This window comes from Lonchura striata, chromosome 5 (assembly GCF_050655825.1).
Source record: "Lonchura striata isolate lonStrDom1 chromosome 5, ASM5065582v1, whole genome shotgun sequence".
NCBI classification, from domain to species: domain Eukaryota; kingdom Metazoa; phylum Chordata; class Aves; order Passeriformes; family Estrildidae; genus Lonchura; species Lonchura striata.
In genome coordinates this window covers 35,765,043-35,792,587 of record NC_140707.1, presented here as the reverse complement: position 1 = coordinate 35,792,587, position 27,545 = coordinate 35,765,043, and the positions used below count along the sequence as shown (strand labels likewise).

The 27,545-nt window shown below is 56.1% G+C and overlaps 2 protein-coding genes across 3 annotated transcripts; one reads left to right on the top strand and one right to left on the bottom strand.

The window, feature by feature from the left end:
* Window positions 1-673: 673 nt before the first annotated feature.
* MAPK8IP1 (mitogen-activated protein kinase 8 interacting protein 1) lies at window positions 674-25,736 on the top strand. Of its 2 annotated transcripts, none has more exons than XM_021533433.3 (12): window positions 674-827; window positions 7,998-8,103; window positions 15,449-15,682; window positions 19,342-19,423; window positions 19,962-20,834; window positions 21,451-21,526; window positions 21,959-22,131; window positions 22,422-22,531; window positions 22,645-22,764; window positions 23,793-23,863; window positions 24,188-24,286; window positions 24,714-25,736. In XM_021533433.3, exons 1-12 carry the CDS (start codon window positions 745-747, stop codon window positions 24,784-24,786), a joined length of 2,100 nt encoding a protein of 699 aa, XP_021389108.1. In that variant the 5' UTR covers window positions 674-744; the 3' UTR covers window positions 24,787-25,736. The 2 variants fall into 2 exon arrangements, with proteins under 2 accessions (XP_021389108.1, XP_085437944.1); XM_085581818.1 differs by lacking the exon at window positions 674-827 and adding an exon at window positions 5,816-5,986.
* Window positions 25,069-27,545, bottom strand: FREY1 (Frey regulator of sperm-oocyte fusion 1). The gene is made up of 3 exons (XM_077784164.2): window positions 26,482-27,545; window positions 26,197-26,270; window positions 25,069-26,094 (listed from the first exon to the last, which is right to left on the bottom strand). The coding sequence occupies exons 1-3, from the start codon at window positions 26,844-26,846 to the stop codon at window positions 25,958-25,960; spliced, it is 576 nt and encodes a 191-aa protein (XP_077640290.2). The 5' UTR covers window positions 26,847-27,545; the 3' UTR covers window positions 25,069-25,957.

The window sequence follows — 27,545 nt, the reverse complement described above, 5'->3', positions numbered from 1 at the left end:
CAACAATGAGTACCCACCCAAAATAAAATGCTTCTTGGAACATAGCTAGATACAAAAATGGGTTTGCCCTTTCTAGGAGAGGCCTGAATCCTTAAGATTCATTTTTCCCCCCCTGCTTTGTCCCTGTGGAAGGTATGTGTATGCTGCTTTTTAAATTCCCTTTGCAGTGCTTGCAGCCCTGCTGCAGGGATAGGTCTATACGGGGGCTGCCAGACCTGTTGCCAGGTGCGGCAAATATGCCATGGGTGCCAAAGTGCAGCGTGGTTGCTCCTGCTGCTCCTGCTGCCTGCAGGCGCCTCCCCGCTGCCGAAGAGACCCCTGCAAGTGGCCCCTGTGTCCAGCCCCTCGCCCTGGGCTCCTGCCTGCCCACTCGGCCAGCCGGCCCCGCTCCTGGGGTTGCTCCTCCCAGCCTTGGGAGACCCCCGGCCGTCCCTCGCACCTGCTCTTGAGGGTGCAGCCTCCAGCTGCGGGCACATCTGTCCCGCCGGGGCCGGCGTTCGCCGTGGCCCGGGCGGAGCGGACGGGGTCGGGGTGCGAGGTGACGCCTCCATCTGTGCCGTGCCTGTCCTGCAGCTGCCGCCGGGAGCCGCGGGATGGAGCCTCCGGGCCGCGCCCCCGCTCCCCCCGCCCGGCGGCAGGTATGTCCCTCCCCGCCGGCACCGCCAGCATCCCCCTCCCTTCATCCCTCCTTCCCTGCCTCCCTCCCTCCCGCCCGCCCTCCGCCTGCATGGAGAGAGCCACAGAATGGCGGAGCGAGAGAAAGGAGCTGCATCCCCGCCCGCCTCACCCTTCCTGGGGCTGCACCTCGCCTCGCCCCCCAATTTCAGGTACCGGCCGCCGTCCCCCCGCGGAACCCTCTCGGGGCTGCCCCTGCCCCCTGCCCGGGGCAGCGCTCCCCATCTGCTGCAGCCCCCGCCCGCACGGTCGCGCCGGCCCCCGCCTCCTCCAGCGCTTCTGCCCCCTCGGCGCGCAGCCCCCCGGCCCGGCCATCCCTTCTGCCCCCCGCCCCAGCCACCGCTGAACCCCACCGCAGACATCGCTCCAGCCCCCCATGGCTGCTCAGCCCGCCCACCCAAGCCATGTTGGCCCTCACCCCACACATACACCACTGCAGCTTCCCAGCCCCCTGCTTGCCCTCGTGTCCCCTCGCACCCCATTCCCGCCTCCTTACCTGTCTTATCTCCTCTTCCAGCAGCTCTTCCTCATGGAAGAAAAAAGCTTCATCTCTCTCCCCTCCCCAAGAAAAAAGCCTTTTCCCAGCCCTTTCCTAGAAATCCCAGGTGCTTCTGCTTCCTTGCTACCCCTGTGAAACAGGAACCCCAAGTGAGACGGTGGGAGAGTGCCAGAATTGATCCTCTTAGCAATACCAAGTGCTCCCATCGATTTGGGATGCAGGGGGCTGTGTCTCCTCTGAAACCCAATGAGGCTTGTCACAGGGACTTCCGATGGCGTGGGCCAGGCCAGGGATGCCTGTGGGTTTTGGAGCCTCTGGTGCCTGCTAAGGGTAGCTCTGGCACACGGATGTGCTGGGTAGGTAAGGGAGGAGCCCTGCCCCTGCCTGCAGGTGCGGTGTTCACTTGCCATAAGGGGAGGCTCGCTGCTCCTGGCAGCTGTGCCCTCGTCAGCCATTGCTCTCTGCTTGCCTCTGCCACACAGGGGTGCTGGGGGGAGCTGCCTGAAAAAAGGGGAATGGTACCAGCTGCCTTGCGTGCTGAGATTTTGGGTGGAAAGGAGGGGATGGTCCTCACCTGGGACCACTAAGATCATGCCCTCCTCTGTCAGGCCCAGCCCCTGAGGCTGGGGAACCCATGGGTCCCTGAGAGGAAACAGATGGGTGCAGTCGAGCAAAGGTAGTGCTCAGGCAATTAATATTTGAAGGGCTGTGCTTCTGGACCCCCGTTGCTGGTGGCTCCGGGTCTTTGGCAGCTGCCTCCTATTGCAGCGCTGCCTGCGAGAGCTGCTGGGAGCTGTTGCAACATGGCTGGTGTACCCTGCAAAGCCAGCGATTAAACACTGCCTCTGGAATCATCCACCATGGAGAAGGGGCTTGGCCACTGAGCCAGGGGCTGGAGGCTGAGCTGCCGAGCAGCTCTGGGCCTGCCGCCTGCTGTCCTGGAGGTAGCGGCTGTGCCCTCGGCATCCTCCTGCTCCCCAGCAAACAGCCATGCCCTCGGAGGGAGAATGAGCTGCTGCTTCTGGCTGGGCCTCAGATCTTTGGAAAAGGAGCCCCGTGTGCTGCCAGCCTGCTCCAGGGAAGAACTGACCTCGTGAAGGATGCTGTGCAGCTGGGTGGAAAACTGAGGAGTCAAGGCAGGAGTGCAAAATCTTCCCCGGGCACCAAGCTCAGGGTGTAAGTGGAAGTAAATGCAGTGATGTGTCTGAGCCTGGGGCAGGGTCTGGCAGATCAGAGGTGATGTTGTGGCGGGGAGTGTCGTGCGAGAAGGGAGCTGTGCTTGTGTTTCAGAAGCTGGGTTATGTGTCACAGCATGGCTTGTGCATGTCCCAGGTCCTGCATCCCTGCTGCAGGGCTCAGCGAGGGGCTGTTCCCCGCGGATGAGCTGGACCCAGCAGCGATGAATGCGGTTCAGAGTGAAGGCTCAGACCATGGCTGGCAGTGAGGTGAGCACTGCCCTCTGCCCCTGCCTGCTGCCTGCAGGATGAGGTGTTTCAGATTTCTGCCCTTTGGTACATGCATCTGCACTCCCAGCTCTGAGTGGTGACATGCCAGCCCAAGCATTAGGTGATCAGTTGGCTTGAATTGAGAGAGGGCTTGGTCCTGGCCAGCAAGCAGACTGAAGCATTGAAGAGACCAGGCATAGTGGCCTGGCAGTGATGGTTTTGTGTTGTCTGAGAAGAAGTGGGAGGAAAAGGATGGTGAGATAATCCCTCCTTTAGCCAGGAGGTCCTCCAGAGGTATCTGTTCATCACAATGAGAATAACACCATTTTAGGAGACAGCAATTACAAAAATCATTCTCATCCATCCTCCCTTAAGCTTCTCAAAGCCTTGCAGCGTGGTCTATGTTCACTGGAGCTCCATAACATCTTTCTCTGGGAAACTGTGTTGCAGCTCCTTGCCCTGCTAAAAAGCTTTGGCTGTGCTTTGTGGCAGGCTTTCCTGTGAGGGGCTTTCTGGAGCCTCTCTGGGTTAGGGGTCCCTCTACCCAGCATTAGAGGGACAGGGAGGACTGGCACAACTGGGGTGAAGCTGGATGCAGAGCTCACAGTGTTGCCTGTCCCACTGTCCCCAGGACTGTGGCTCTAATGTAGATGGAACCTGGGAGGGGTCACTGACTGATCCCCTCTATCTCCTTCAGCTTTCCCTGATAAAAGTAAAGGGCATCCACCTAGCTACTGGGTAGAAGGACACCTAGGGAAAGAAACCCTTGGGGAGTTATTTCCATAGGTCAGGAGAGAGGGAAACTACTCTACTACTCAGGGAGCGCTGTCAGAAATCACAGCCCTTTGGGAAGGGAGGGGCTCTCTGAGAGAAGAAGTTCTCTCGGTCTTGTCGGGAAGTTCAAAGATGCACCTTCGGGCTGAGGCAAAAATCAGTTTAGTTCTGTGGTTTGTTTTATGTGTCTGTTGTGCTCATCTGGAGCTGTCAGCAAAGCCTGTTTGGAGGCAATGAATGAGCTGGGCGTTGGAATGGGACTCCCTGTCTTCTTCTGAGGGGAGATGGAAGGGTTGTCTTCCTCTGAAGGAGGGAGAGAGGCACCTTCTCATCAGTTTGAATAAAGCGTCTCTGTGGCCATTGAGATGGAAGAAAAAGGCAGGGGCCAGCCAAATGTAGGTTAGTTTTATTTTTCCCACTGGTGCTGGTTACAGGATTTGCTCACAGCACCTAACAGCAGACTAGCAGAGCGTGGCTTGGGCAGCTGGGCCTGGAGCACCCAGCTTCATCACATCTTTTTGTTTGTCCTGGTTTTGCCCTGCGTGGAAACTCCCCTGCAGTGGCAGTGGGCTGACAGGAGATGGGGTCAAGAGAGGCACAGCAGGCAGGTCTGTGCCTCTCTTGAGGCACAGTCATCTAAAATCTTGAGATTTTAAGGCTGTTCTTAGGACTGTGATCAAGCTGCTCCTGCCATGGGCAGGTAACATCTACCTCTGTTCATGCACCCACGTGTGTACTCTTGCTCACAGTTCCTGAGAATCCAAAGTTTATCAATTCTCATGCATACAGCAGGGCTGCCCACCTTCAGGTGCCTCTTGGCACATCTTTCAGGAAAGCACTCATAACCTGCAAGGACAGGGTTCTCTCGCCTTTACAAATGGAGACAGACTCCCATATATCTGTGATGCCATGGCAATTGGCAAGGGAAGTTGGCCAAAATAACACGTGTAGGTCGTGCTCAGACTTTCACTGCCAATGATGGAGCTGAGAGGAGTCAGAGCTGTTTCATTTTGCTGGTATTTTTAGCCTCTTTGAGAAGCAAGAGAGGAAGGAAGGGGTATTTCCAGCACAGAGAGCTGAGGTGGGTAATGGAGAGCCTTCGTTGTGTTTCCTAAGAAGTCCTGGAGCATCCATGTGAGAGGAGCAAAGGGCGCGAGTAATACGGAGATAGAGATTCCTTTATTCCTTGCATTAATTGAGGTTTCAAGCAGATGAAGTGCCTCCAGGCAGAGCTGATAGGGAAGATAGAGTCCTGGATGCTGTTCTTGTGAGGCTGAGTGACAATGACCTCAGTATCATGAGTGACATTCACCAGTGGTGTGGCACTGGTGGGGAGAGAGCTTGCAACTGGTTAGCTCAGCAGGGCAGTCCAGGGCCTGAGCTGGGCTCCTGTGACATCACCCACTTCAACTTGTCCAGGAGCAAAGCAGGTGGTGGGAGATGCACCCATTACTTGAGGCTCCTGGAGTGGGTGTCAGTGAGAGAGCAGTGCTGTGGTGGGTGGCAGTGGGGGTGCCACCCCACTGTGTGTCAGAATGGGTGCAGCTTGTGGGGAGAGGGATACCCTGTCCCCATCTCTGAGTCATGGTGGGTGCCTCTGCTAGAGCTACTTTGGCTTCATCTTGATGGGGTGAGGAGTGGGTCTGGGAGGCATGGGGGTGGTGGAGGATTATCTGAGGCTGCTGTACCAACAGTTTGTCAGCAACACCTGAGAGGCCCTCCTGGGAAAGACCCCTAATTCCTTCACCAGCAGAAGAGGGGTGGAAGCTGGCAGAGCAGCTCACCAGGTATTTCTCTGGCCCTCAGCATGGGTTAGAAGTTGGGGAAGCACAGGAATGCTCCTGCCTGAGGCAGGAGTGGGTCTGGGGGTTAGTTTTGGGCAGACAGGGAAGGGGCAGTGCTGCTAGCACTGCTCTGCACTGACTGGGCTTGTCCCTTGGCAGAGGTGCTCCTCTCAGCTTGGAAGTGCAGCTGGCCATGACGCTGGTCCCGCTGTGCTGGAAACCCTCTGGCCTTTGCATCGGTGCCGAGCCTCGCTCCATCTGGTGAGAAGCCGGACAGATGCTCCTGTCTGTGTCCCCCTGCTGTGGGGGACAGAATGCTGCAAGGGCCGGAGGAGGTGCTGAGGGTTTCCATGATGGGGTTAGCAGATCCCCTGTGCCCACTTTGGGTGCTGAGGAGCCGAGTGCTGGAGCAAGAGCAGGAGCCAGGCTGGCTGGCTGGCAGGCAGAGGCAGTCAGCATCCCCAGCAGAGTGCAGGGACTTGGCACTGGCTCAGCTGGGGAGGTTAGTTTTTTTTTTCCCCTCCAGGACAGCTGATTCCATCTATTTTTAATGAGCTTCCCCAGGTTGCGCAGTGAGGATACAGAGCAGCACCGGCAGCCACAGACTGCGACGGGGCAGGCGGAGAGGCAGTGGGCACCCCGGGCTCAGCTGTCATCTCCCTCACCACTCCTCGCAGCAGGTCTGGGAGTGTTTTTTGGTGTGGGAGTGTGTCCCCCAGAGAAGGGGGGTCCTCCTCAATGCAGCTGCCCTTGAAAATGGAGTCGAGCACCGAGGAGGAGAGCTGGCTGGAAGATCAGTGGGAGAAATGGTAGGGGACCGGCTGGGCCTAGGGAAGGGGGGAGTATCCCGCGGGCATGCAGGGGAATGAGGGTCAGCCCCTTGCTCCTGGGCACATCACCCTGCTCTGTGAGTGATGGCCACAGGACAGGAGCAAACTTGGCATGCAGTTGAGCCCAAAGTTTTCCTGGCTGCACAGGGAGCTGGTGACAGCCAGGCACCAGAGTGGCAGAAGGTGTCTGGACACCTCCTGCTGCGCCCCAGCATTGACAGGCAGGGCCAGGGCTGGGGTTCCCACTCAGCATCTCTTCATCCCCGAGAGCCTGGACAGGGCTGCCTGTCCCCACCTGGGGTGGGGGGACACTGCCACCCTGTCAGGCTGCTCCTGCAGAGCCAGGGAGCCCCTGGCAGCCCCTCGGCAGCATTGTGCCTCTCAACAGGACCCCGCAGTGCTCACTGCACTCCCACAGCAGGGCGGGTGGAGGCCCCAAGCATTAGCAATGGATGATGTCCCACCCTGGCGACCCGTGTAACCGGAGAAGAAATCAATTTGTGCTTTGAAGGCTCATCATGAGCCTCCTGCTCCGCGTTGCTTCCCTTCCATAGGAGGAGATAGGCAAAGGGGGGGTCCAGTCATCCCACCCTGTGCTGAAGGCTGTGTCCTTGCCTTCCTGTTGTGTCTTGCAGGGGCTTCCTCCATGGGTGTGGTTGTTCCCAGTAGTCTTCACCCCGGGAGACCACTACTAGTGGGGTCCTCAGAAACATAGAGGGAAGATGCTGCTTCACCCATGGGCTTCTCCCAACTCTTTTCCCTCTCCAGGAGCTGGGGCAGGGGAGATGTTACCCCTCCATGTCACTGGGTTGGTGCCACTGCAAGGGGGAGCCCCAAGATGTGCAAGCAATGCTTAAAGTGAACATGGGAGCTCTGCAGGTCACAAAAAAACATTCTCATTCCTTTCTCACTGCACTGCTGGGGACCAATCCAGAGAGGGGTGATGGACTTGGCATAGCCCTTTCATCCAAGCATCTCCCAGCCAGAGGAGCTGGGAGCAAAGGGAAATGGTGGCTAGCAAAGTGTCCATGGCCACTCCAGACAAAACTCAGGGGTCTGAGTAGGTTGGCCAAGGACTTTTGATTTGAGCTCTTTTATTTACCCCTGTGGTAATGAGTAAGTGAGAAGAACATTGAGGTGCCGCTATGGTGAAATGTTTTAATGCTCAGAAGCCAGGATAACTTCACCACTCCCCTGGGGCTCATCAGCACATTTTCAGCTTCTAAAAGGATCTCTCTTCAAAACTGTGCTGTTTTGAAGGGGTGTAATGAGTCTGTGTGGCTGGGGGCTGACAGCCCTAAGGGACCCCTGAGGCTGTGCAGACCGGCTCAACAGCACCTATGTTCACAGGGATGTCCACAGTCACTCTTGGAGGTGATTTTGGTGCAGAGGGAAATCGCTGCCCTCTCTTATTGCAGGCAGCTGGGCCTGGACATCCCTCCCAGCTGTAGCTCAAGGGCTGGTTGTGCCATGGCTGAGAGGTTTCCTGTGCTTACAAGTTCTGTGGGTCTTGATGTAGTCACCTGTCCCAGCAGGTCCATCCTCCAGCTGTGCCCTGGACACTGCCTTTCTTCCTGTAACCCCAGCTGTTGCCCTGTTGGGTGTCTGTGCCCAGCTGGGACAATCCCAGAGGCTCCTTGGGATGGTGTGAGCAGAACGGACTTCCTGTAATGGGGCTGGCTGCACTGTCTGTTCCATGTTCTCTCAATCTCCATTGTCCCTGCTGTCTTTGGTCAGGCAGGGACTGCTTTGGGACATACTCCTTCTGCTTCCCAACAGCTGTGGACCATGCCAAGCCCAGCCATTTGATGGGGACAGACCTATCCCCTCTAGGAAGAAGCTGCCTTCCCAGTCTTTTTTCATAGTAGAGACTGGGAGAGCCTCTCCTGGGGTGTCAGTGCTGCTCCCAGCCCACAGGCATCACAGCACCCTGCACCCTACTGTCCACCACTGGGGTAGTGGGTGACCAGGCCATCTCCACTCCCTCCAGGCTCACTCATGACATCAGCCTTGAGGAATTTGAGGATGAAGACCTCTCTGAGATCACTGATGAGTGTGGAATCAGCCTGCACTGCAAGGAGAGCCTGGCCACCCGGGTAAGTGTGATGGGAATGGGGAGAGGGATAGGAATGAGCAGAATGTGCCAGTGGGGCTGGCAGAACCATCAGCCCACATGCAGGACCACCAGATCCCCAGATGAGTGATGCTTTCTCAAGGAGCCCACTGCCATGGCCCCAATCCCCTCTGCTTGGCAGTGCCCTCTCCTCACTCCAGCACAGTGCAAGTCCTTTTTGCACCAGCCAAACTCAAGGGACTCAATCTCAAAGCAGATGTATTTTGGTTCACACAGTGCTATAGGGGTTAGAGTTTGTTCCTCAGGGATGAGCCCAAGGATTTGGGCCCCCATTTGAGCAGGATGACCAGTGAGCATCTGGCACCTGACAGGCATTCTTAAGAATCAAGGACATTTGCAAGGTGGCACCAAAGGTCCCACCTGGGCTGTACCTCCTGTCTCCACATGCATCCCTGGGGATGCCGCTGGGCCGGCATGGTGAGAGCTGTCCTGTTCACTGGAGGTGTTGTCTCAGGCTGGCTAGCTAGCTTTAGCTAGAGCTGTTCCCAGGTCTTTAGGAGGCTGGAGACCTGGAGGCTGCTGAAACAGGGGTGAAGGAGGTAGCTCTGATGCCAGCAGGCAGCAGGTGGAATAAAGATGGCAGCTGGGAAGCCTGTGCAGGTGTTGCAGCTGGGTGTCCCATCCATATTAAAGCAGGCTGTCAAGAACCTGATGGGTTCACACCACTGTTTGGACTTCCCTAGAAGGCCATGGGGGCAGAAATGTGGAGATAAATTGATAATTACACTGGCTTTGGGACTATGCAGGGTGTTAAAGGAAAAGCTGCGGCCTGAGCCTTCTCACACCACTCAAAGAATCACATACACACCACCTGAGACTTTTAACTGCTGGGAGCAGAGTCTCTTTGTAGCAGGGAGCTCCAGTAAGCTGACAGGTGCCCTTTTCAACCCCTCACTCAAACACACACTCACTCTAAGGCTGACTCCTCCTCCTTCAGGCTCAACCCTAGGCTCCCTGTAGCAAAGCACCTGGCTCAGATTTTATAAAAATAAATAGTTTAGTGGTACAGCCCCAGGTCAGCTCAAGCTGGGTGCCTGTGGAGAGGGACTCTGAACAAAAAAAGCCCCGGGCAATTATACTCATGCAACTCATGCACCCACTCTCCATGCACCTCTTGGTCCAGTGGTGATTTTTGGTCTGGGGTCTTCTAACATCTTACTGGGTTCTTTCTCTGTGTCTGTGCAGGCAGGCCATACACTGTTCTTATCTTGTGGAGTTACAGCTTCTGCTGACAGCTGGAGTCTCCTTGTCTTCTGGTTTGTACTTCTGGTGCACCTGCTCGCTGGCAGAGGATGGGGAAATAAAAAAGCCCTAGGCTTGGGATAAACACTATTCAGCAATAACCACAGCAGCATCAGTGTGTTATCAATGCTCCTTTCATAAGAAAGACAAAACACCAGCTACTAGGAAAATTACTAGGAGAATTAACTCAATTCCAGTCAAAAACATCTCTAGGTGTAAACTCACAGCTTGTGTCCCAAGGCTTCAGCAGATCCAGCTACTGATGCTAGACAAGTAAAACTGAGCAAACAACATGTTAGATCACACAGTATTATAACCCTGTGAACCCCTTCTAACTCATCTACTTAAAACTTAGTTATTTAAGCTAAGAACTAATACCTCTGAACAGAGTTTCTGAATTTTGTCAATGTGTTTCATTCTAAAGGACGCAAATGCTGGAGGAGCAGCCAAGTAGTTTGAGAATCATTCTGTACCTCAGAGGAAATACTTCCTCTGCAAAACTGATAAAGACCCAGCGAGGACAGGAAAGGCACAAGAATTTGTCGCAGATTTAAAATTAGAAAGTGAATTTGTGTCGTTTGGAATTCCTCACTGCAGGCAGGACGGTACAGGCAGACCTCATCCTTGGGAGGTGAAGGTGTCTTGCTGTGCTCCTTGGTCTAATTCATGACCTTCCCAGCAAAAATTTGTCTGTTCCCAGATATGGGGCTGCTGCTCAGTATCTCTGCTCCAACTGCAGCCTCCTCCTGCTACAGGATGTTCTGGCCAGACTTCCCTGGGACAGTTTGGGCTTGTGAGCTATGTATGCTGAAGGGAGGGGGCACAGTGCTGCAGGGAAGACCAAGGGCAAACCCAGTGCTGGGCATCCATGAGGGCACAGCCACAGTGAGGGCCTGGCATTGGGAAGATTCTGCCTGCAATAGGTGAGTCAGACAGAGCCTGTGGGTTTGTTGTTGGATTCTTCCCATTACCTGTCCCAGTTCCCCACTGCTGATAGCACCACTGGGCTCAGGGCAGGATTTTTTTTTTTTTTCTCTACAGATTGGCAGCCCTTGGCTGAAGTTTGGCAGGGAGGGGAAGGGGCAGGAGGGACTTGCATCTCAAGTGCTGCAGCCCTTCCTTGAGGAAGAGGAAAACCGGTCTCTTCTGCCCATTTGAAACAGTTTATTCAGAGGTTTCTGCATCCCTGTGCTACAACACAGAGACCTGACCCTCAGCAGAGGGTTTGCTCAGGCTCTGGGAGCGAGCTCCGTGCCTTCCCTGGGGACAGCTCAGAGCTGCTTTACACAAATGTTGGGGTGCACTGCGAGTCTGCTGGAGTGGGAGGGGGATGCAAAGCTGCCATAGGGGAAGCAATGAGTTATTCATAAACACAGCAAAGGAGGAAGCTTATCATGCTCAGAAAAAACGCCTGCTAAAAATACATCCAAATGGTTTATGTGGGACACGGAGGATTGCCCGAGGAGGAGAACTGAAAGTGGTGACAACAATGGTTGTGAGAGGGGCTTTTCAATCCCAAATGTTGAAGGCGAGAGCCAGGGAGCTTTCCGAGCTGATTGCCATCCAGAGCCAGCTCGGGGCGACAAGGTTGCAGGATCTGCCTGATGGAAGCAGTCAGGCCCAGAGGGAGCAGCGTGGCTGGGCCTGCATGCGGCGCAGGGCCGGCAGATCAGCAATGGCCGGCGGTCAGCATCAGCTGCCTAACTCACCCCGGGGCTGGCTGGGGGGCGAGTCAGGGATGCTACTGAGTCAGGGGCCAGGGCGTGAGGGGGCCTGCCCGTGGCGAGCACCCAGTGCCACAGAGCAGCCGTGGTGCAGAGGCTGAAGGGTTGGCGCTGGTCACCCCTGCAGGACTGCGCAGCTGGTGAAAGGCTGCAGGGGAGCAATGTGAGGTGAAAGCAAGCTGCTGGTCACTGAGTCACACCAGAGCAGAGAGCCACGGGCAAGGGCGAAACGGGATCTGGGGAGCACCGTGAGACAAGGGAGTCATCCAGCTGCCCGGCAGCGAGTCTCTGGAGAGGTGGGCAGGCACAGTAACCCAACAGGGAGCCAGAAAGCACTGACAAGGAACAAGGGGGACAAATCCTGCCTGAGGGCTGCAAAGGTGACTGCTAGATGGGGGCAGTCTGTGACCTTGGTGAGGTGGGGCGGTCTGGGCAGAGCTGGTTGATGACAAAACCTGTGGCAGTAACAGGTGGCTGGTGTGGAGGTCAACACCCAAACAGAGATGAGTTTTGGGGATTTTTTTGGTCCCAGCAAAACAAAGATGACCTCTTTATGGGCTATTTTAGCAGCTCTTCAGAAACAGTGGCTCAGACACACAGAACCTGCAACTGATGTTTGTGCAAGAGGGAACTATCCACTGACAAGGACCACACCTCATGGAAGGGAGAACCATGTTCTAAGAATGAGGAATAATACCACGTGTGGTTGAAAAGAGCCTTAATTTCAACAAGAAGTCCCGAGTGAATGAAATGAGAAGTGAGATAGGCTGAGGAGAGGGCTCATAGGAGGAGCAGAGGTGTGTTTGGGGCTGTTGAATGGTAAGGCAGGAGGTCAGCTGAGAAGGGGTGAGGGACACAACTCCACCTCACCAATGGCAGCAGTCAGATATGTTGAGAGGGATAGTTGCAATAAAAGCACCAGACTTGGGGTTTGGCCTTATTTTAGTGGCTTGGAAATCCAGGGTGACAAACTCTGGTTTCACCAAGATGGATCGCAGCAAACAAGCCAGGCAGAGGTTAATAGAAGTTTAGTGCCTCATCTGTTTTCCAGCAACCGTGGAAAACAGTTAATACAGGAATGGAAAAAAAAATTTAAAAAAAGAAATACCTCTCTTGGAAATACCAAGAGCATGAGAACAAGCACCCAAAGGGAAAAGAGCCAATGAAGAGCTTTGCTGAGCCTTCATGGGTCTGCATGAAAAGGTCTGAAACAGCCACAAAGATACAGATATGTGAAGGGAAAAAAACAGGGTTTTTTTTTAGCATAATAATATTGCTAGAAATGCCAGGGGCTTTTTCTTGATGTTCAGTGCTGCTGATCCAAGTGTGCTGCTCCCAGATGCCAGCAGGACCCACCGCAGAGGGAAGCAGCTGCCATGAGCCTGCAAACCAGGGACTGGTAGGGAACTGGATGTGTGGGCTGGGAGCAAAGGAGTAAGGTGGCTGCTTGCTCCGTGCCACTTTTCACAGGCTGTCCCATGAAGCTGCCTCTGTGGTCTATGGCCAGCTGTGGCTGTGCCAGGCTGGGGGCAGAGAGGCTTCTCCTGGCACTTTGAAGCCAGCCGGTGGTGGGGAGAAGGGGCACAGTTGTGCCTTCTGCTCAGCCAGTCCCCCTCGCTTCCCTGTGCTCACAAAATGCTTGTCCCAGCTGAAGGCTTTGCCACTCCTCTGACAGTGAAGGCTGTGAGAGTGGGGGAGCAGGGAAGAGATTTGCATCACTCAAGCAATATCTTGTGTATCACCCTACTCTTCTTGTTCCCTTTGCCAGGGAATTAAGCAGCTTCCTCAGGTGGGCAGCATCCCCCGCACATGGGATTCCCCAGGTTAAACCAGTGATCCCAGTACCTCTCAATTGCAGCAGGGTTCATTCTGCTCCAGTCCCCTGGAACCATGGATCACAACATTGGGACTCTCAGAGAGAGACCAGTTGCTGGACACTGAGACTTTGCCATTGCGAGGCACCATGCAGGTGGGAGGTAGGATCAGCAGGAGCACACCAGCATCACATCAGTCCCAGGGACAGGTCTGTAAGGAAGCACAAATGTCCCCATGACTGCACTGGGGAGGAGGTGTGCATCTTGTTTTTATCCTGCCACAAGATTTGGGCACTGGTACTGCTCTCCCACACCCTCTAATCTCTCCCATAGAGTGAAGGGACTCTGCTTTGACATTTACTTGTTCCTAGGGGGCTCTCCAGGCAGCCTGTTCTGGTGTGGCACTATCCTTGCAATTAGAAAGGCTTCCCAATGTCTAGTCCCTGCCCTTGCTTTGCAGATCACTGCAGGTCTCACTCACATGGTAAGATGATTGATTTCTGTGTGGTTTCAAAATCACTTTGTTGAGCTACAGGCCGTAAATAATACCTGCAGTGGCTGTAGTTTTCTCCTAGTTTTTGAACCTGAATGCTGCACCCCTGCTAGGGTGCCCTTTTCTTCAGAATGACAGTGATTTGCTTTTCTGCATTCTTCTGGGACTTTCCCTCAGTGAGTTTTCCAAGTGATTGCTACAGCTACAGGATTGTGGAAGTAGCATTATTAGCAGTCTAGGTTGAATGTCACCAGCTGACTCCAATATGCCCACTTTGGCTAGGTATAATCTATTCAGTTGGCATTTCCCTCCAGTTCTTTCCCCCTGCCTCAGTTTCCATGTTAAAATCCTTGTGATTTGTCACAGACAGAACTGCATAAGTTATAGCATGAAGGCTAATGCTCAAAACAAGGGATTGAAATGTTTAAAGGCTCAAGAGGACAAGTATCAGTGGCAGTGCTTCTCCAATTGCTTGCCCACTGCAGGACTTCAGCAAGGACACTGGGGGGAAACAGCTCCCATTAGAGCATTTGTACTGTGCCTGTCCTGGCTTTTGTCTGACAGTTCAGGAGCTGGTGGCAACAAGAGCTCTTGGAGTGACTGCCAGAGAGCTGCTGGGGCTGTTTTTTCTCTCATGATTCAAGGGGCATCCTCCATGCAGCTGGAGACATGGAGAGTATTCAGCTGCAAAAACCCACCCTTCCCACCTCTGCCTGCTGAGAGCTTGCAGTCACCACAAACACCTGATAACACGGGCAATTCAACTCGGTGATGCTAAGTTGCCGCCTTTATTGCTGGCTGCAGCAACTTTGTATGTGCAAGCTCCAGTTAATGCAAGGAGAGGGCCTTGGGAAGGCACCCACGGACCTTTAAACACACACAGAGGTGACATTGGTGCCTCTTTGTCCAGCAACACAGCCACAGGGAGTGTGGTGGCTCAGCAGTTGGCCAGGGTGGTGGGATGGGACACCTGCTCCTCAGAGTCCCCACAGGCCACAGTGGCCACCCTGTTCCAAAAGGGTACAGGGGAAAGAGTGGAGCTGCCTCCAGCCGAAGCACAGCCACCACCTGCAGGTGACTGAAGAGCCAGTGTTGGCATCCCTTCCATATGGCCTCAGGTCTCATATATATGCAAATGCATGCAAGGAGTGGGCAGAGAAAACTTGTCCTCAATGAGTAAGACTGGGAAAGGAGCTGCTGGTTCAAGTGGCCATTACAGGGAAGGAGGAGCCTGACTCCTTTCAGAGGTGTGCAGTGAAAATTTCAACCCCGTAGAAAGAAAAAGCAGTAGTAGTAATGCAGTACCTGGGGCCAGAGTGGTGGTGGGTTCTCCTTGTTCCACCTGAACAAGGATGTTCAGGTGTGATGGACAAGACCCCAAGTGACCTGCTCCAGGCAGGGAGTAGACCAAGTCTGATCAAACTGATGACATGCTTGTATGAGTCCCACCTGCCAGGACAGGAACCAAGAAAGGGCACGGTCTGCCTTGGAAGGAAGAATCATAGGGCAGCCCAGACGAGAAAGGACCTTAAAGGATCAGCTGGGCAAACCCTGTATGGGAAAGGGAATCTGGGTGAGACGATGAGACGATCTGTCACACTCTCTAGTGGCATCTTGAAAATCTCCTGCGACGAGGACTCTACCATTTCCCTGGGGAGGTTGTTCTGCAGAAAGGTTGTTCTCACTGTAAAAATGTCCTCGTTATGTCGACATGAAACCTGGGTGTGCACGTTTGCGTGCTTCGTAGCGAACGTGACGGCTGCATGTACCTACAGACAGACACCTGCCGGGGATAAGGCGCCGGGGGAGCCCCGGCGCTGAGGGAGGAAGGATGCTGCCCACGCCTGCCTGGGGAGGCGGGGAGGGAGCGCGGGGCTCCCCGGCTCCGGGAATAACATCGCTGCCCCTTTAAAAGGCAGCGGCCGCGGGGGCCGATGCGGCGGCCCCGGCCCCCCTGCCCGGCCCCGGCGGGAGGCGCGGCGGCCCGTCCCGCCCGCCCGCCCGGTGGCCTGATCGCGGCACTAATCCCGGCAGGGCCATGTGAGCCGGGCGGGCGGCGCGGCCCGGGCGGCGGGCGGCGGGGAGGCCAGCCGGCTGCAGGCCGAGATGCTCCAGCTCGACCTCATCGACGCGGCGGGGGACACGCCGGCCGAGGAGCAGACGGCGCCCGAGCCGCTGCAGAAAGACCCCCCGGTCGGGACCACCGAAGTCTACAGGCCGAAGCGACCCACAACCCTCAACCTCTTCCCGCAGGTGCCTCGCAGCCAGGTGAGGCGCGATGGGGAGCTCGGGGCGATTGGGTGGTGCGGAGGAGGAGGAGGAGGAAGGATGCTCCCGCCGTCTGTCGGGGCTTTTGTCTCGGGCGGATGGAGGGAGGGGAAGGGAATAGAAGGGGATGGTGGGGCTCGGTCCGCTGCCGCGGTGCTCGGCTCCGCAGCCGCCCCCGCCATCCGGGTGTCCCCTCCCACGGCCGCTCGCGTTACCCCGGGCCGCAGGGAGCGATGTGCGCGCCCGAGGCTCCCTGGGTGCCGAGGACCCGAGCACACCTTGCTGCGCCGCCCCTGCGCACCGCCGAGCATCCCATCACTGCGCTCGGCGGGGCTTCTTTGAGGGGGCTTAGGCACCGGGTGGGTCCTTTCATCTCTGCTGCCGAGGTGGAGAGGGAACACGCCGGGAATCGTGTCGGTACTGAGATGTGCCCCAGCAGGGTCCGGGTGGCCTGGCAGAGAGCTGTGCGGCGGGGCAGGGTGGGAGCTGCGAAGGGCTCCCGTGGGACGGGGAGCAGACGAGGCATGGATGCCGAACGCGTGAATGAGCCATCGCGGGACCGGGCAGCGCGCCACGGACTGGCGAGCCCAGGGCCGGCACCAACAGCTGGCTGGGCTCCAGCTGCCCCGGCTTGGGGCAGCACCAGCTCTAGGGCAGGTTGGTGACACCAGGTGCCCCATGCCTGGCAGTGGGGATCTGGTGGCCTCAGCTTCTGAGCGGTGGTGCCTGGCAAGAGAAACATTAATGTTAGAACCCCCTAAAAAATCTGAGAGGCAGAAAAGCAACGCCCAAAATGGTGGCCATGAGAACAAGGGGGTACTGTTGTCTCGCTCATGCTCGGATTTTGTAAAGATTTGGGATGGTTTTAGCCAAGACTGCCTGCCCCACACAGCCGTAGTGTTACTGTCACCCCTGGGGTGGATGATGTTTTGGTGCCCTGCATGCTGACCCCCGAGGCAGTGGCTGGAATCCCTTTGCTCTGCCGCTTCTGCAAACTTCACAAGCCCACGCAAAGCGCGCGACGTGCAGGGCTATTTTTGCCACCCTCCTCCATTCAGCTCTGCCTTCTGCCAAGTAGGAGGATTTTCGTCGCGGTGACGTTCAGCCGAGGAGCATGAAGTGAGAGGCAGGTGTCCCCGTGGGTGACAGATGGGGAGTAGTCAGAGCTGGGTGTCACCAGCCCAGCACAGGCAGCTGATGCCAGCTCTCTGCCTGAGGCCATGGGTGGGAGGAGGAGGAGGAAGGCACAGAGCCAAGGATAGGCGCCCGCAGGCAGCTGGCACCGGGGACAAAGGCAGCAGGGCTGGGGAGGTGGGGGGAGCTCCACTGAGCATAATGGACAAAGGGACAGCAGCAGCCTTGTCCCACCCTGTGCAGGGACCCTGAGGAGCAAGTGGTATATGGCAGCCACATCCAGCTGGGAGAGGTGGGGAACAGCGGGGCCCTCTCCCAGACACTCGGTCCCAACCAGTGCCCAGGGGTGGGAGCAGGTGTCTGGAGAGAGATGGGGGTGGGGAGAGTTGCAGAGATGGTAGGCTGGGGAGGGGAAGCTGATGGTCCCCTTGCAAGGAGATGGTGGAGGCTGTGGAGCTCACTGGGAGGCGTGGGCACAGCTGAGCTGAAGACATGGGGAATGGGAGAGGTGTCTTTGCTGCAGCTGGCAATGGAAGCCCTGAGCCAGCAGGGATGGTGGCTCAGGCCTGTGGCATGGCTGGCCAGGTAGGATGGTGCTTTTGGTAGGATCTAGTGAGAGGCTGGCTGTAAGGTGCTTGGGGTTTTTGTTCTGGATGCCTACCTCTAGCCAGAGACACTTTCTCCCTGTCTACATGTGGTGCCCTGAGGAGAAGACAGGTGCAGGGCATCCCTTGAGGACCAGCCTGAAATCTGTCTCTGCTTGTGTGAGACACTGCATCCCCTTGACCTGCCCAGCTCCCTTCTCCTACAAGTAGTCAGAAGAGGAACCATGGCCATGCATCCTCTCTTGATTGCCCAGTTGGGGCACCAGCTGCTCTGCCAAAGAGGGTGTTCACAAGGCAAAGTATAATCCCACCCTCTGCTCCTGTGGGGCTAGGATCCAGAATGGTGATGTCTCAGTTGCTGCTGGGCATTCTATGATCATCATCCCACGCAGGTGGCCTGGAAATGGTGAGAGGAACATCCCCAGCTTCCCAGAGGGCAAGAAACAGCTGTTGTGACTGGCTGGGTTCATCCTCTAAGACTTTGTGAATGCCTCTCCACCCTGGCAGGGCATTACAGACCCCTGAGTGCTCTGGCCCCGTGGGCATGGGTGGGCTCAGTGGGCTGTGCCTGCTGCATTGCTGTCTCCTGTCCCAGTCCAGGCTGGCTTGTGTGTGCTGGCCCCGGTGGCACTCTGCACGCAGAGGCCATTGTTGTGACAGCTTGCCTGGCCCGCATCCCGGCCCATCGTGTCCCTGGGAAAGGCTAGCAGGGACGTGCTGTTATTTGCCTTGGCACAGGTGGGACTCATGGAGGCCATGGTGGGAGGTTGCCAAATCTCTGTGAAGGGTGTCTCTCCCTCCCCACATGGAGGCAGGGAATTGGCAGGCATGGTTCAGCAGTGTGTGACATGATGGAATTTTGGGGCAAAGGCTCCCTTCAGGTCAGTGGGGAAGCAAAGTAAGGACAGGGCAGCTCCTGTGCTGCTGGGAACAGCTGCGGGTTGGTGATAAGGCCGTGAGAAAGTCCAGGGAGTCCCAGTGGTGCTTTGGTACTTAGGCAAGACCTAACAGTGCAAAATGCTGCAGCTGGGGCAGAAACATTCAGTGCCCCATAGGAGGGGCTGGGAGCATGCAGCCAGGGAGGATCTGGGGATGGAGGAGAGGATGAGGGCTGGCACTGCACCAGGCAGGATGCCACACCCTGTGGAGACAGGCAGGGAGGATTTGTCCCCCATCTGAAGGACAGTCCTCCTTAGAGGGGACTTGGTGCCCTTTGCTCCCTGGGTGTTGCAGTAAGGCTGAGCATGTGTTCCCTTGTGCCCATGCATGGCCAGCCACCCAGGGCTGGGCAGGCAGAGCTCAGCACCCACAGAAACTCACCCAGGCATGGGCAGCAGGGATGGCCTGATCTTGCCTCTCCTCTCCAGCTGTTCAGGATTGACATCTGCTAGTGAACTGTATATGTGTGGCTGTGTGTATAGATTTGTATACATGCACACTGTCTGTGTATGCCCCTTTATACACCCAATACAGATGTCTCCAGAGGCAGGCATTAATCTAACCAGTAGCTAACTGCCTTCTGGGTGAGCAGCAGCACACCTGCTCCTTGGGATTTTCCCCATTTCATTAAGCTGGGTGGTTTGAAGGTAGGCAGGGCTGGCAGGATGGGAACAATGCATGTTGGCAGGCTCAGGTCTTGAATTTTTTGTCTTGGGACTGTTCAGCTGTGGGCTTCTGCAGCCGAGTTTCCCCTGGTGGAGGAATGCAGCCCAGCTAGCTCCTTGCCCACCCTGCTTCAGCCATCATGCCAACTCTTGCAGCAGCAGCATGGTGAGATGTGGGGCTGTGGTCTCCCCAGGCATCACATGCACCAGCATGCCCAGCTGAGCGGGGTGCTGTGGACCCAAGGAGGAATGGGTGCTGCTGTGCCACATGCTGTTTACTGTTTGGGCTATAAGGCAGCTTTGTTCTTCTCCTCAGGACACTCTGAATAACAACTCTCTGGGGAAAAAGCACAGTTGGCAGGAGCGGGTGTCCCGGTCGTCGTCCCCTCTTAAAACGGGTGAGTTCTCAGGCTTTTGGCCAGGGTCAGCTCCTTGTGCCCTTTCATGGTGCCCAGGAGCCTGAGGCAAGTGGTGCTTGAGCAGGAGGTTGGGGAAAACATACCACATGGATGCAGGGTGCACATCTATCTTGATCTCTACAATTACCTGAAAGGAGATTGTTAGTGGGCTGGGAGTTGCTCTCTTCTCCCAAGTAGCACGCAGTAGGATAAGAGGAAATAGCCTCAAGTTGCACCAGGGAAGGTCTAGGTTGGATATTAGAAAAAATTTATTCATTGAAATGATCAAGCATTGGAGCAGGGGAGTGCTGGAATAACTGTCCCTGGAAGTGTGGAAAATTGTGTAGATGTGGTGCTTGGAGACATGATTTAGTGGTGGGCTTGACAGTGTTAATGCTTGGACTTGAGAATCTTAGAGGTCTTTTCCACCTTAAATGATTCTATGATTCTGTGAGTCAGGGTGGCATCCCTGGACACCTTCCCTGTCAGGGAGCATCCCCTCTCTGTGGCTGTCTATGCTGCTCTCCTCTCCCTACAGGTGAGCAGACCCCTCCCCATGACCACGTTTGCCTGAGTGATGAGGTCAATCACCAAAACAGCACAACCTCCACCAAAGACCGGGGCACATCTACGGAGAGCCCATGCCGGCGCACGGCGGCCACACAGATGGCCCCAGCCTGCGTTGCCTCGTCCCGGCCGCCCGAGAAGCACCAGGCCACCAGCCAGGCCCCACCACATGGTGCCAGCATCGTGGTGGTAACGAGGGGTCCCGAGGCCCACCGGGACCGCATCCGCTACCAGACGGATGTGAGGCTGGAGGCCACAGAGGAGATCTACCTGACGCCCGTGCAGAAGAACTCGGACCCGCTGGAGACTGACAAGCCGTTCCTGTCTCAGTCCAGTGAGAACCGCATGTCCATCAGCTCTGACATTGACACCTCTGGCTATTCGGCCCTGGCAGGGAAAACCAACCCCTCCATCAGCGAGGAGGACGAGGTGCTGGACTACATGTCCTCCCCTGACAAGACAAACCTGCCCAGGGCCTCCTGTGGTGGTGGGAGTGGTGGCTCCCGGCCAGGGCACAACCTTCAGAGAGCCTCTGTGAGTTCGGACACCAGTGCCCTCTCCTATGACTCTGTCAAATACACGCTGGTGGTGGATGAGAACGTGCAGCTGGAGCTGGTCAGCCTCAAGCAGTGCTACTCAGGCTACAGTGATGAGAGCGACTCGGCCACAGTCTACGACAATTGCATCTCTTCACCCTATGAGTCGGCCATTGGTGAGGAGTATGAGGAGGATGCGCTGAAGCGTGACTCAGTCTGCCTCTCTGAGGACTCCACCCCCGAGGCAGACATCCACTTCTCCAAGAAGTTCCTCAATGTCTTCATGAGTGGTCGAGCACGCTCCTCCAGTGAGTGCAAAGTCCTGGGGGGAGGTGGGCTGGTGGTTGCCTGTGTGGGCAGCCCTGCCTGTCTCTGGTCCATGCTCAGGACATAGGAAGCCACCAGCAGACATCAGCCCTAATTCTGCTTGCTGCAGCCTGTGGCTTTGTACCTGGTGGTCCAGGAAGCATGGTGGGGCTTGGAAAAACTGTATGAGTGTCAGTGGGGGTGGCAGTAGGTGTTTGAGGCTGCATTGAGGCATGCCCAAGATATGGCCATGCTGAGGGGGAGACTGAGTGAACTCACAGGAGGCCATCATCATATTCCTGGCATGCCACACTCCTCTCCAAGCCCAGAAGAGCACTGTTGGCATGCTCCAGCAGGCAGGGTTTCCCGTAGTGTGGCTGGTCCCATGCCTGTGTCACAGCTGTTTGTGTTGTTGCAGGGAGGTCTTGTTCCCAGCAGGGATGATGGGCACCAGCACAGCATCTCCAGCCATGTCTCTCTGTACTGTGGTGTCACACAGCTTTGTCTTGGATGAGCCATCCTGCAGGAACCCTAGCAGATGGCCTGGCCCATGTCCTTCTCTTGGCTGTGATACTGATCCCTCAATGCTAACATGTCCTCCTCTGCCTTTGTCCCCAGGTGCCGAGTCCTTTGGGTTGTTCTCCTGTATGATTAACGGGGAGGAGCAGGAGCAGACTCACCGTGCTGTCTTTAGGTGAGCTTGCAGGCACTGGCAGTGTCCACAGCCTCTATCAGGGGAAGGCTGGTGCTGCACTCCCACCACAGTGGGGCTAGCACAAACTCCAGTTTTTTTCTCGTGTGGGAAGCCCTGGGGAGCAAACCTGTGGTCTGTAGCTCGTGCCCTGCCCAGGAGCAGCATTTGCCCAGGCTGCTGCATGGGCAAGACCTCCAAGGACAGTCAGGGCCTCTGAGGAGCAGCTTGGGTGGTGCAATAGGGGATACCCTTGCATTAGGTGCCAGGATGCTGCTGCCTGTTGAGCCCAAACCTCCTCCAGTGCTTTGTTTAGTGTGTCAGGTCCCCATGGCTCCCAGGGCACTTCCTGGGTTGGTGGTAAGTGCCCCAGCAGTGTGCCAGTGAGGCCACCAGCACTGCTAGCCAGCCAGCTGCTAGTGCCTCTCTGCCTAGGTTTGTGCCTCGCCACGCGGACGAGCTGGAGCTGGAGGTGGATGATCCTTTGCTGGTGGAGGTGCAGGCAGAAGATTATTGGTATGAGGCCTACAACATGCGCACAGGAGATCGGGGCATCTTCCCTGCCTACTATGCTATTGAAGTCACCAAGGACCCAGACCATGTAACAGGTACCAAACCCCTGTGTGCAGCCTGCTGATGTCCCCAGCTGGTACCACATCCTCCCCGATGCTGAGCAGTCTGGTGCTGAGCAGGGGGTGGGGGGAGAGGACCAAACTGGGCATCCAGCAGGGAACGATGAGCAGGTTCTGCTGTGATGCTGGGAGTTGGTAGCTGGTGTTGAGGGAAGCTTTTCCTGGGTAGGGAAAAGAACAGGGGTGGGAAGGTGGAGAGGGGGGTGGATCTCAGCCCACATAGCTGGTCACCAGGGATGATCCCTGCCATGTACTCTCTCTTCCAGCTCTGGCCAAGAGCAGTGACTGGGTGGACCAGTTTCGGGTGAAGTTCCTTGGCTCTGTGCAGGTTCCCTACCACAAGGGCAATGATGTGCTCTGTGCGGCCATGCAGAAGGTAGTGTCCCACTCCATCCCAGGGAGCAGGAGTGCCTGCTCAGCAGGGCAGAGCCTCAGTGGGGAATCATCATCACTGCTCACAGTCCCACAGCTTTGTGCCTCTCCCTACAGATTGCCACCACGCGCCGCCTCACTGTGCACTTTAACCCACCCTCCAGCTGCGTCCTGGAGATCAGTGTGCGCGGGGTCAAGATTGCTGTGAAAGCTGACGACTCCAAGGAACACAGCAAGGTAGTGCCCCACTCCCTGCTCATCTCATCCCTTCCCTGATTGCTGCTCTGAACTGGCTCATGCCCTCTGTGCTACTGGCCATGATTGCATATGAAAATTACGGGTCTCCACGCCATGTCAGAGGGTGTGAGAAACAGCAGCAGCATTTTAGGCCTACAGTTGAGGTCCCCCATGTCTACAAGGCCCCAGCTCTGGCAGTAATGCCAGCTGATGCTCTCACAGCTGTCAGGCATGTCACTGCAGTGGGATGCTGCGAGCTGAGCCATACCTGGTAATCTGTCAGCTGCTTCTAAACCTTTCTGCTGCTATTTTGAGTGGTGTCCTCCAGATCTGCCCTGTAATCTCTTTATCTGGCAAGGGCAGGCTACTGATTAGTATTCTGCATAAGTAGCCTAGTAAAGCACATTGGGATGCTGAGCAGAGGAAAGTGAGGGCTTTGCAGCAAGCTGTTGGGAAACCTCCCTTCCAGCTGAGGGATAGGAGTAGCTCGTGGCTCTGAGTGCCGTAATAGAGCTGGGGTGAGGTTTCTACAAATCTTGCCTATATCTAGAGGATGCCATCAACTTAGCTGCACTTTAGACTTGTATAAATAAGTTTTCATTTCTGGCTGGTACCCTTTGACACCCAGGCTTGAATTGACTTGTTTAGTTCTAAGTTATCCATTCATCTATGTACTAGTGTTTCTGGGAGCCTTTTTAGTGAAGAAGGAGGGCTGTGTGTGCTAGTGAACAGCAGCACTGACTCTAGCCTGAGTACAGTCTGACTCAGGGCCTCCAGGGAAATCCTGCAGGAGCTACTGGCGGTAAAGGCAGCTGAGGTGAGAGCCAGCAGGGCTGCCTGGAAAAGCTCCCTTTGTTCAGGTGCTTGGAACAATCCTGAAACTGCTGCTGATAGCAGCTCAGGATTAGTCTCCAATTAATTTCACTCCTCAGTCTCCCAAGAGCATATTTCCAGTAGCCAGAGACCAGCTGCACTGCCGGGTGTGGGGAGAAAAGCTCTGACAATTCCCCTCTCTCTCTCTCCCCCAGGTAAACAAGTGTAGCCATTTTTTCCAGCTGAAGAACATTTCTTTTTGTGGGTACCATCCAAAGAACAACAAGTGAGTAGCAAGGAAGTGTAGTGCAGCTCTCAACACTAGTAACTCAGCAGCGAGGCTTTGCTGCCTTCCTGCTCCCTGGGGGTAGCATGACTGGGGCTAGGAAGGAAAGGTTTCCCAGAGCCTTGGTTTGGAGGGCTCTCTGTGAGCCCAGTGCTGCAGCTCTGGACATGGGCTTTGACATGACCCTGGGGTGGCCACCAAGTTTTTTTGGAGGGGTTTCAGGTCCCAAATCCCTATGCTTAAGGGTGGGTACACCTCAGAGATACTGGGGTACCTATGCCTGCACGTCTGCCGGTCCAGTCACATCCACTTTTTTGCCCTCAGATATTTTGGGTTTATCACCAAGCACCCTGCTGACCACAGATTTGCCTGTCATGTCTTCGTCTCGGAGGAGTCCACGAAGCCACTGGCGGAGTCCGTAGGGTGAGTCCTGGTTGGGCAGAGAAGGCTGGCTTATAAAGGGCAGGCAAAACGAGACAGCCAGGCTGAATCCTGCCATCTCCCCCTACATGTGGGGTTTGGACCTGGCTCCAGGCTGGCACCTTCTCCTCAAATGAGATGCTTGGCTTGAGAGTCAGGGCTGATAGGGCTATGGGCATCATATTCCTGACAGTACTGGAACAAGTCCCAGTGCAAGACTTTGCAGGCAGATGGCTGAAAGTCGTGCACTGGGCAAGGATGGAGACCCTGTGGCTCTGATGGCAGCTCTGGGGCTAATGCAGAAGAGGTCAGGGGCTGGGGGATGTCAAACAGGCCACAGGGTAAGGAGTGAGGGTCAGGATGGAAACGAAGATCTAGAATTGCCTTGTGGGGAGGCTGCTGCTAAGCTTTGCATGGTGCTGTGTTGCAGGAGGGCTTTTCAGCAATTCTACAAGGAGTATGTGGAGTATACGTGCCCCACAGAGGATATCTACCTGGAGTAGGGGCTGGCACAGGCACCTCCTGCACAGCCAGGGCTGCAGTCTCGCCCCTTCCCCGTGTCGTGCATGGACAAGAGCTGCTTTGAGCCTGGAGGAGGAGCGGGCCCGGGGCAGGGCTCCCCGGGGCATGGAGCGCCGCCTCTTTTCGTGACTCCCCTTCCTCGGGCTGGGGGGACGGGAGGGGGGAGGGCTGGACAAATTGTGTTTATTGTACAAAATACTCTTAGTTTATTCTATTGGAGAGGCACCCGCTGGGTGCCCTGCTTGTGAGCAGTTGGTGGGGAGCAGTAGTGTGCTCGTGCCCTTTCCAGCTGCAGGCTGGGGTGACAGCATCTCCTCCTTGTGACCATGGCACAGCTTCCTGTCACATCCATCTGGTGTGACTTTTAATTGCAGTGGCAGGGTCAGTCTCTTGCAGAATGATAACACAGCACCTACAGAAAAAAAGACTCATATGCTGGCTCCTGCCTGGGAGATGGGATCACTTCCCTGCCAGGCCCTGGGGATAGTGCTGCTGGGCAGGGGTGGCAGAGGAAGCCCTAGTATCTCCTCTGCCAGATTCAGAATGAGATGAGACAGCTTTCCCCTGCCTCTGTCCCCATCCCCACCCCTTCCATCTTGTATCCATGCCCTGGGGAGAGAGAAAAATTCCCCTCATACCTCCCTGCAGTAACTATACCCTCGGGAGGGAAGCCTTTCTCTGCCCCTTTCCCCTCTCCCCCAAGTTGCAGGTGGCAGAGGCAGGGCTGGGGCACCCCAGTTCAGTGGGGCTCAGCCCCTGCACAAAGCTGGGTGTCTACCTGAAGTGGGGCAGGGAAGGGCTAAGGCTGCAGGGAGCCATGTGAAGCAACTGGGAGGTAAAGGAGCTCTCCCGGTCCCTGCAGCCAGTGATCTCTGTGCTTCAGTTGGATCTGCTGTGATGGTAACAACTATTAAATATGATGGTTCCCGAAGCAGAGCTACTGTGATGTTTGTTTCCCACTACAAGGGGTTTGGGCCCTTGCGCTTCTTTCCCTTGGAACCCCAAGAGGAAATGGAGCTTCTCAGTATTGGTCCAAGAGCTCTGGATGCAATCCTGGGAGGCCAGAGGTCATATGATGATCCAAAGGGACTTGTGGCAGCTGTTGCTCCAGCCCTCACCTGCTGGGCTGTGGCGGGCACCGGGCACGCTGGCTCACAGGTGCCCGTCTTCGTAGTACTCCAGCAAGTCCAGCCCATCGCGCTTGCTTTTGCGAGCTCTGCGCAGCTCCGCCGCCCGCTCCGGGGCCGCCTGCGTCCTGAAGCTAGGCTGCTTGGGTTTGATGCCGTAATCTGCGGGCACAGCAGGGGCTGGGCTCAGCTCTGGGACAACCACCCACCTGGGGGGGTGAGTGCATGGAAAGGGGGCTCAGAGGGGCGAGGAGAGCACTGTACCATCCACCAGGCCGAAGTGCTTCTGTGGAAGCTCCAGGGGAGCAGAGAAATCCTCGGGAACTGAGTAGCTGCCCCTACAGAGGAAGACATGGGTCAGGAATGAGCCAAGGTCCTACAGCACTTACCCAGGCTGGCACAAAGAGCTGCTGGCACATGTGCTGCATCTTCCACCCAGTCTGGCCAGCTCTTGAGGCCTGGTGCCACAAGTCCCAGCCCATGTCAGGGGCCCTGGGGTACCTGCAGGTACCGGGGCAGGGAGGAGGGGAAGCAGGGAAGTGCCATCACCTCTGGTGCACTGGCTGTGGGAGGGCAGCCCCCAGCAGCAGCGCAAGGAGCAGCAGGCAGCACAGCATGGTGCACACTGACTGGTTCCACTGGTTCCGCAGCAAGGTCACAGAGGAGCCACCCTGGTTGCCCAGGACACCTGCTGGGTGGGGCAGGGGACATGGCCCCTCCCAGGTGCTGCTGCTGTCCTTTCCTCCCTTGTCCCCTTCAGGTCCCGGGCTGCCTCTGCCTGGGCCCTGCCAGCTGTGGAGCCTTTGTTGTGCTAGTGTGTGTCCCTTCATGTAGTCAGAGCTCCAGGGCTGTCCCTGTCCCTCAGCACCTACTTGTGCCTTCCTCTCAAACCCTCCAAAAGCAGGCCCTTGCATCTCAACTTGGTTCTACTTTGGCCCAGGAGACAACACTGCATCATCTTCCTCTGCTAAAAGACAGAGCAAAGGAGCATAGCTCTTGGTTAGGCTTTTCTGCACTGCTGTTACCATGTTGCAGGGCCTTGCCAGCTGAGGTGGCAACACAGACCCCTCCCTGGCAAAGTCCTGTTGTCCCCAGCTGTGGTGGCCCATGAGGTGTCTGTGTGTGGGACTACATTTCCAATGCTGGGTGCTGAGGCAAGAAGGCTGTGATGTCTGCAGCCTGAGAATCCCTCAGGGATGGTTCAGGTAGGAATGGTCCTGATACTTGAGGCACACTTAGGACCCAGACAGCTGCCTGTGGGGCAGTCCAGTGCCACCAGCTGACTAACCCTTGGTCCTGGCCAAGGGAGCCTCTCCAGAAGCTCACTGTGCAGTCTGGTCCCTCAGCTGTCCCCCATTAGAAAAGACACAGGCCCATCCTAGGCCCTTTATTAAATGTGGCACAGCAGATTTGCTGAATTAATCACTTCTCTGCCTTTGGCCAAGCCCCTAAGCACTAGCTGGCAGCCATTCTGCAAACCCTTTTAACACACATTAGGTACTATGAAAGCAGCCTGCACACTGCAGCTCTGTGTACCCCCAGGGGAACCCCAGGACTGTGGGGACTGAGGCAGGCACTGGGAATTAGAGGCTATAGTCATCAGCTGAGCAACA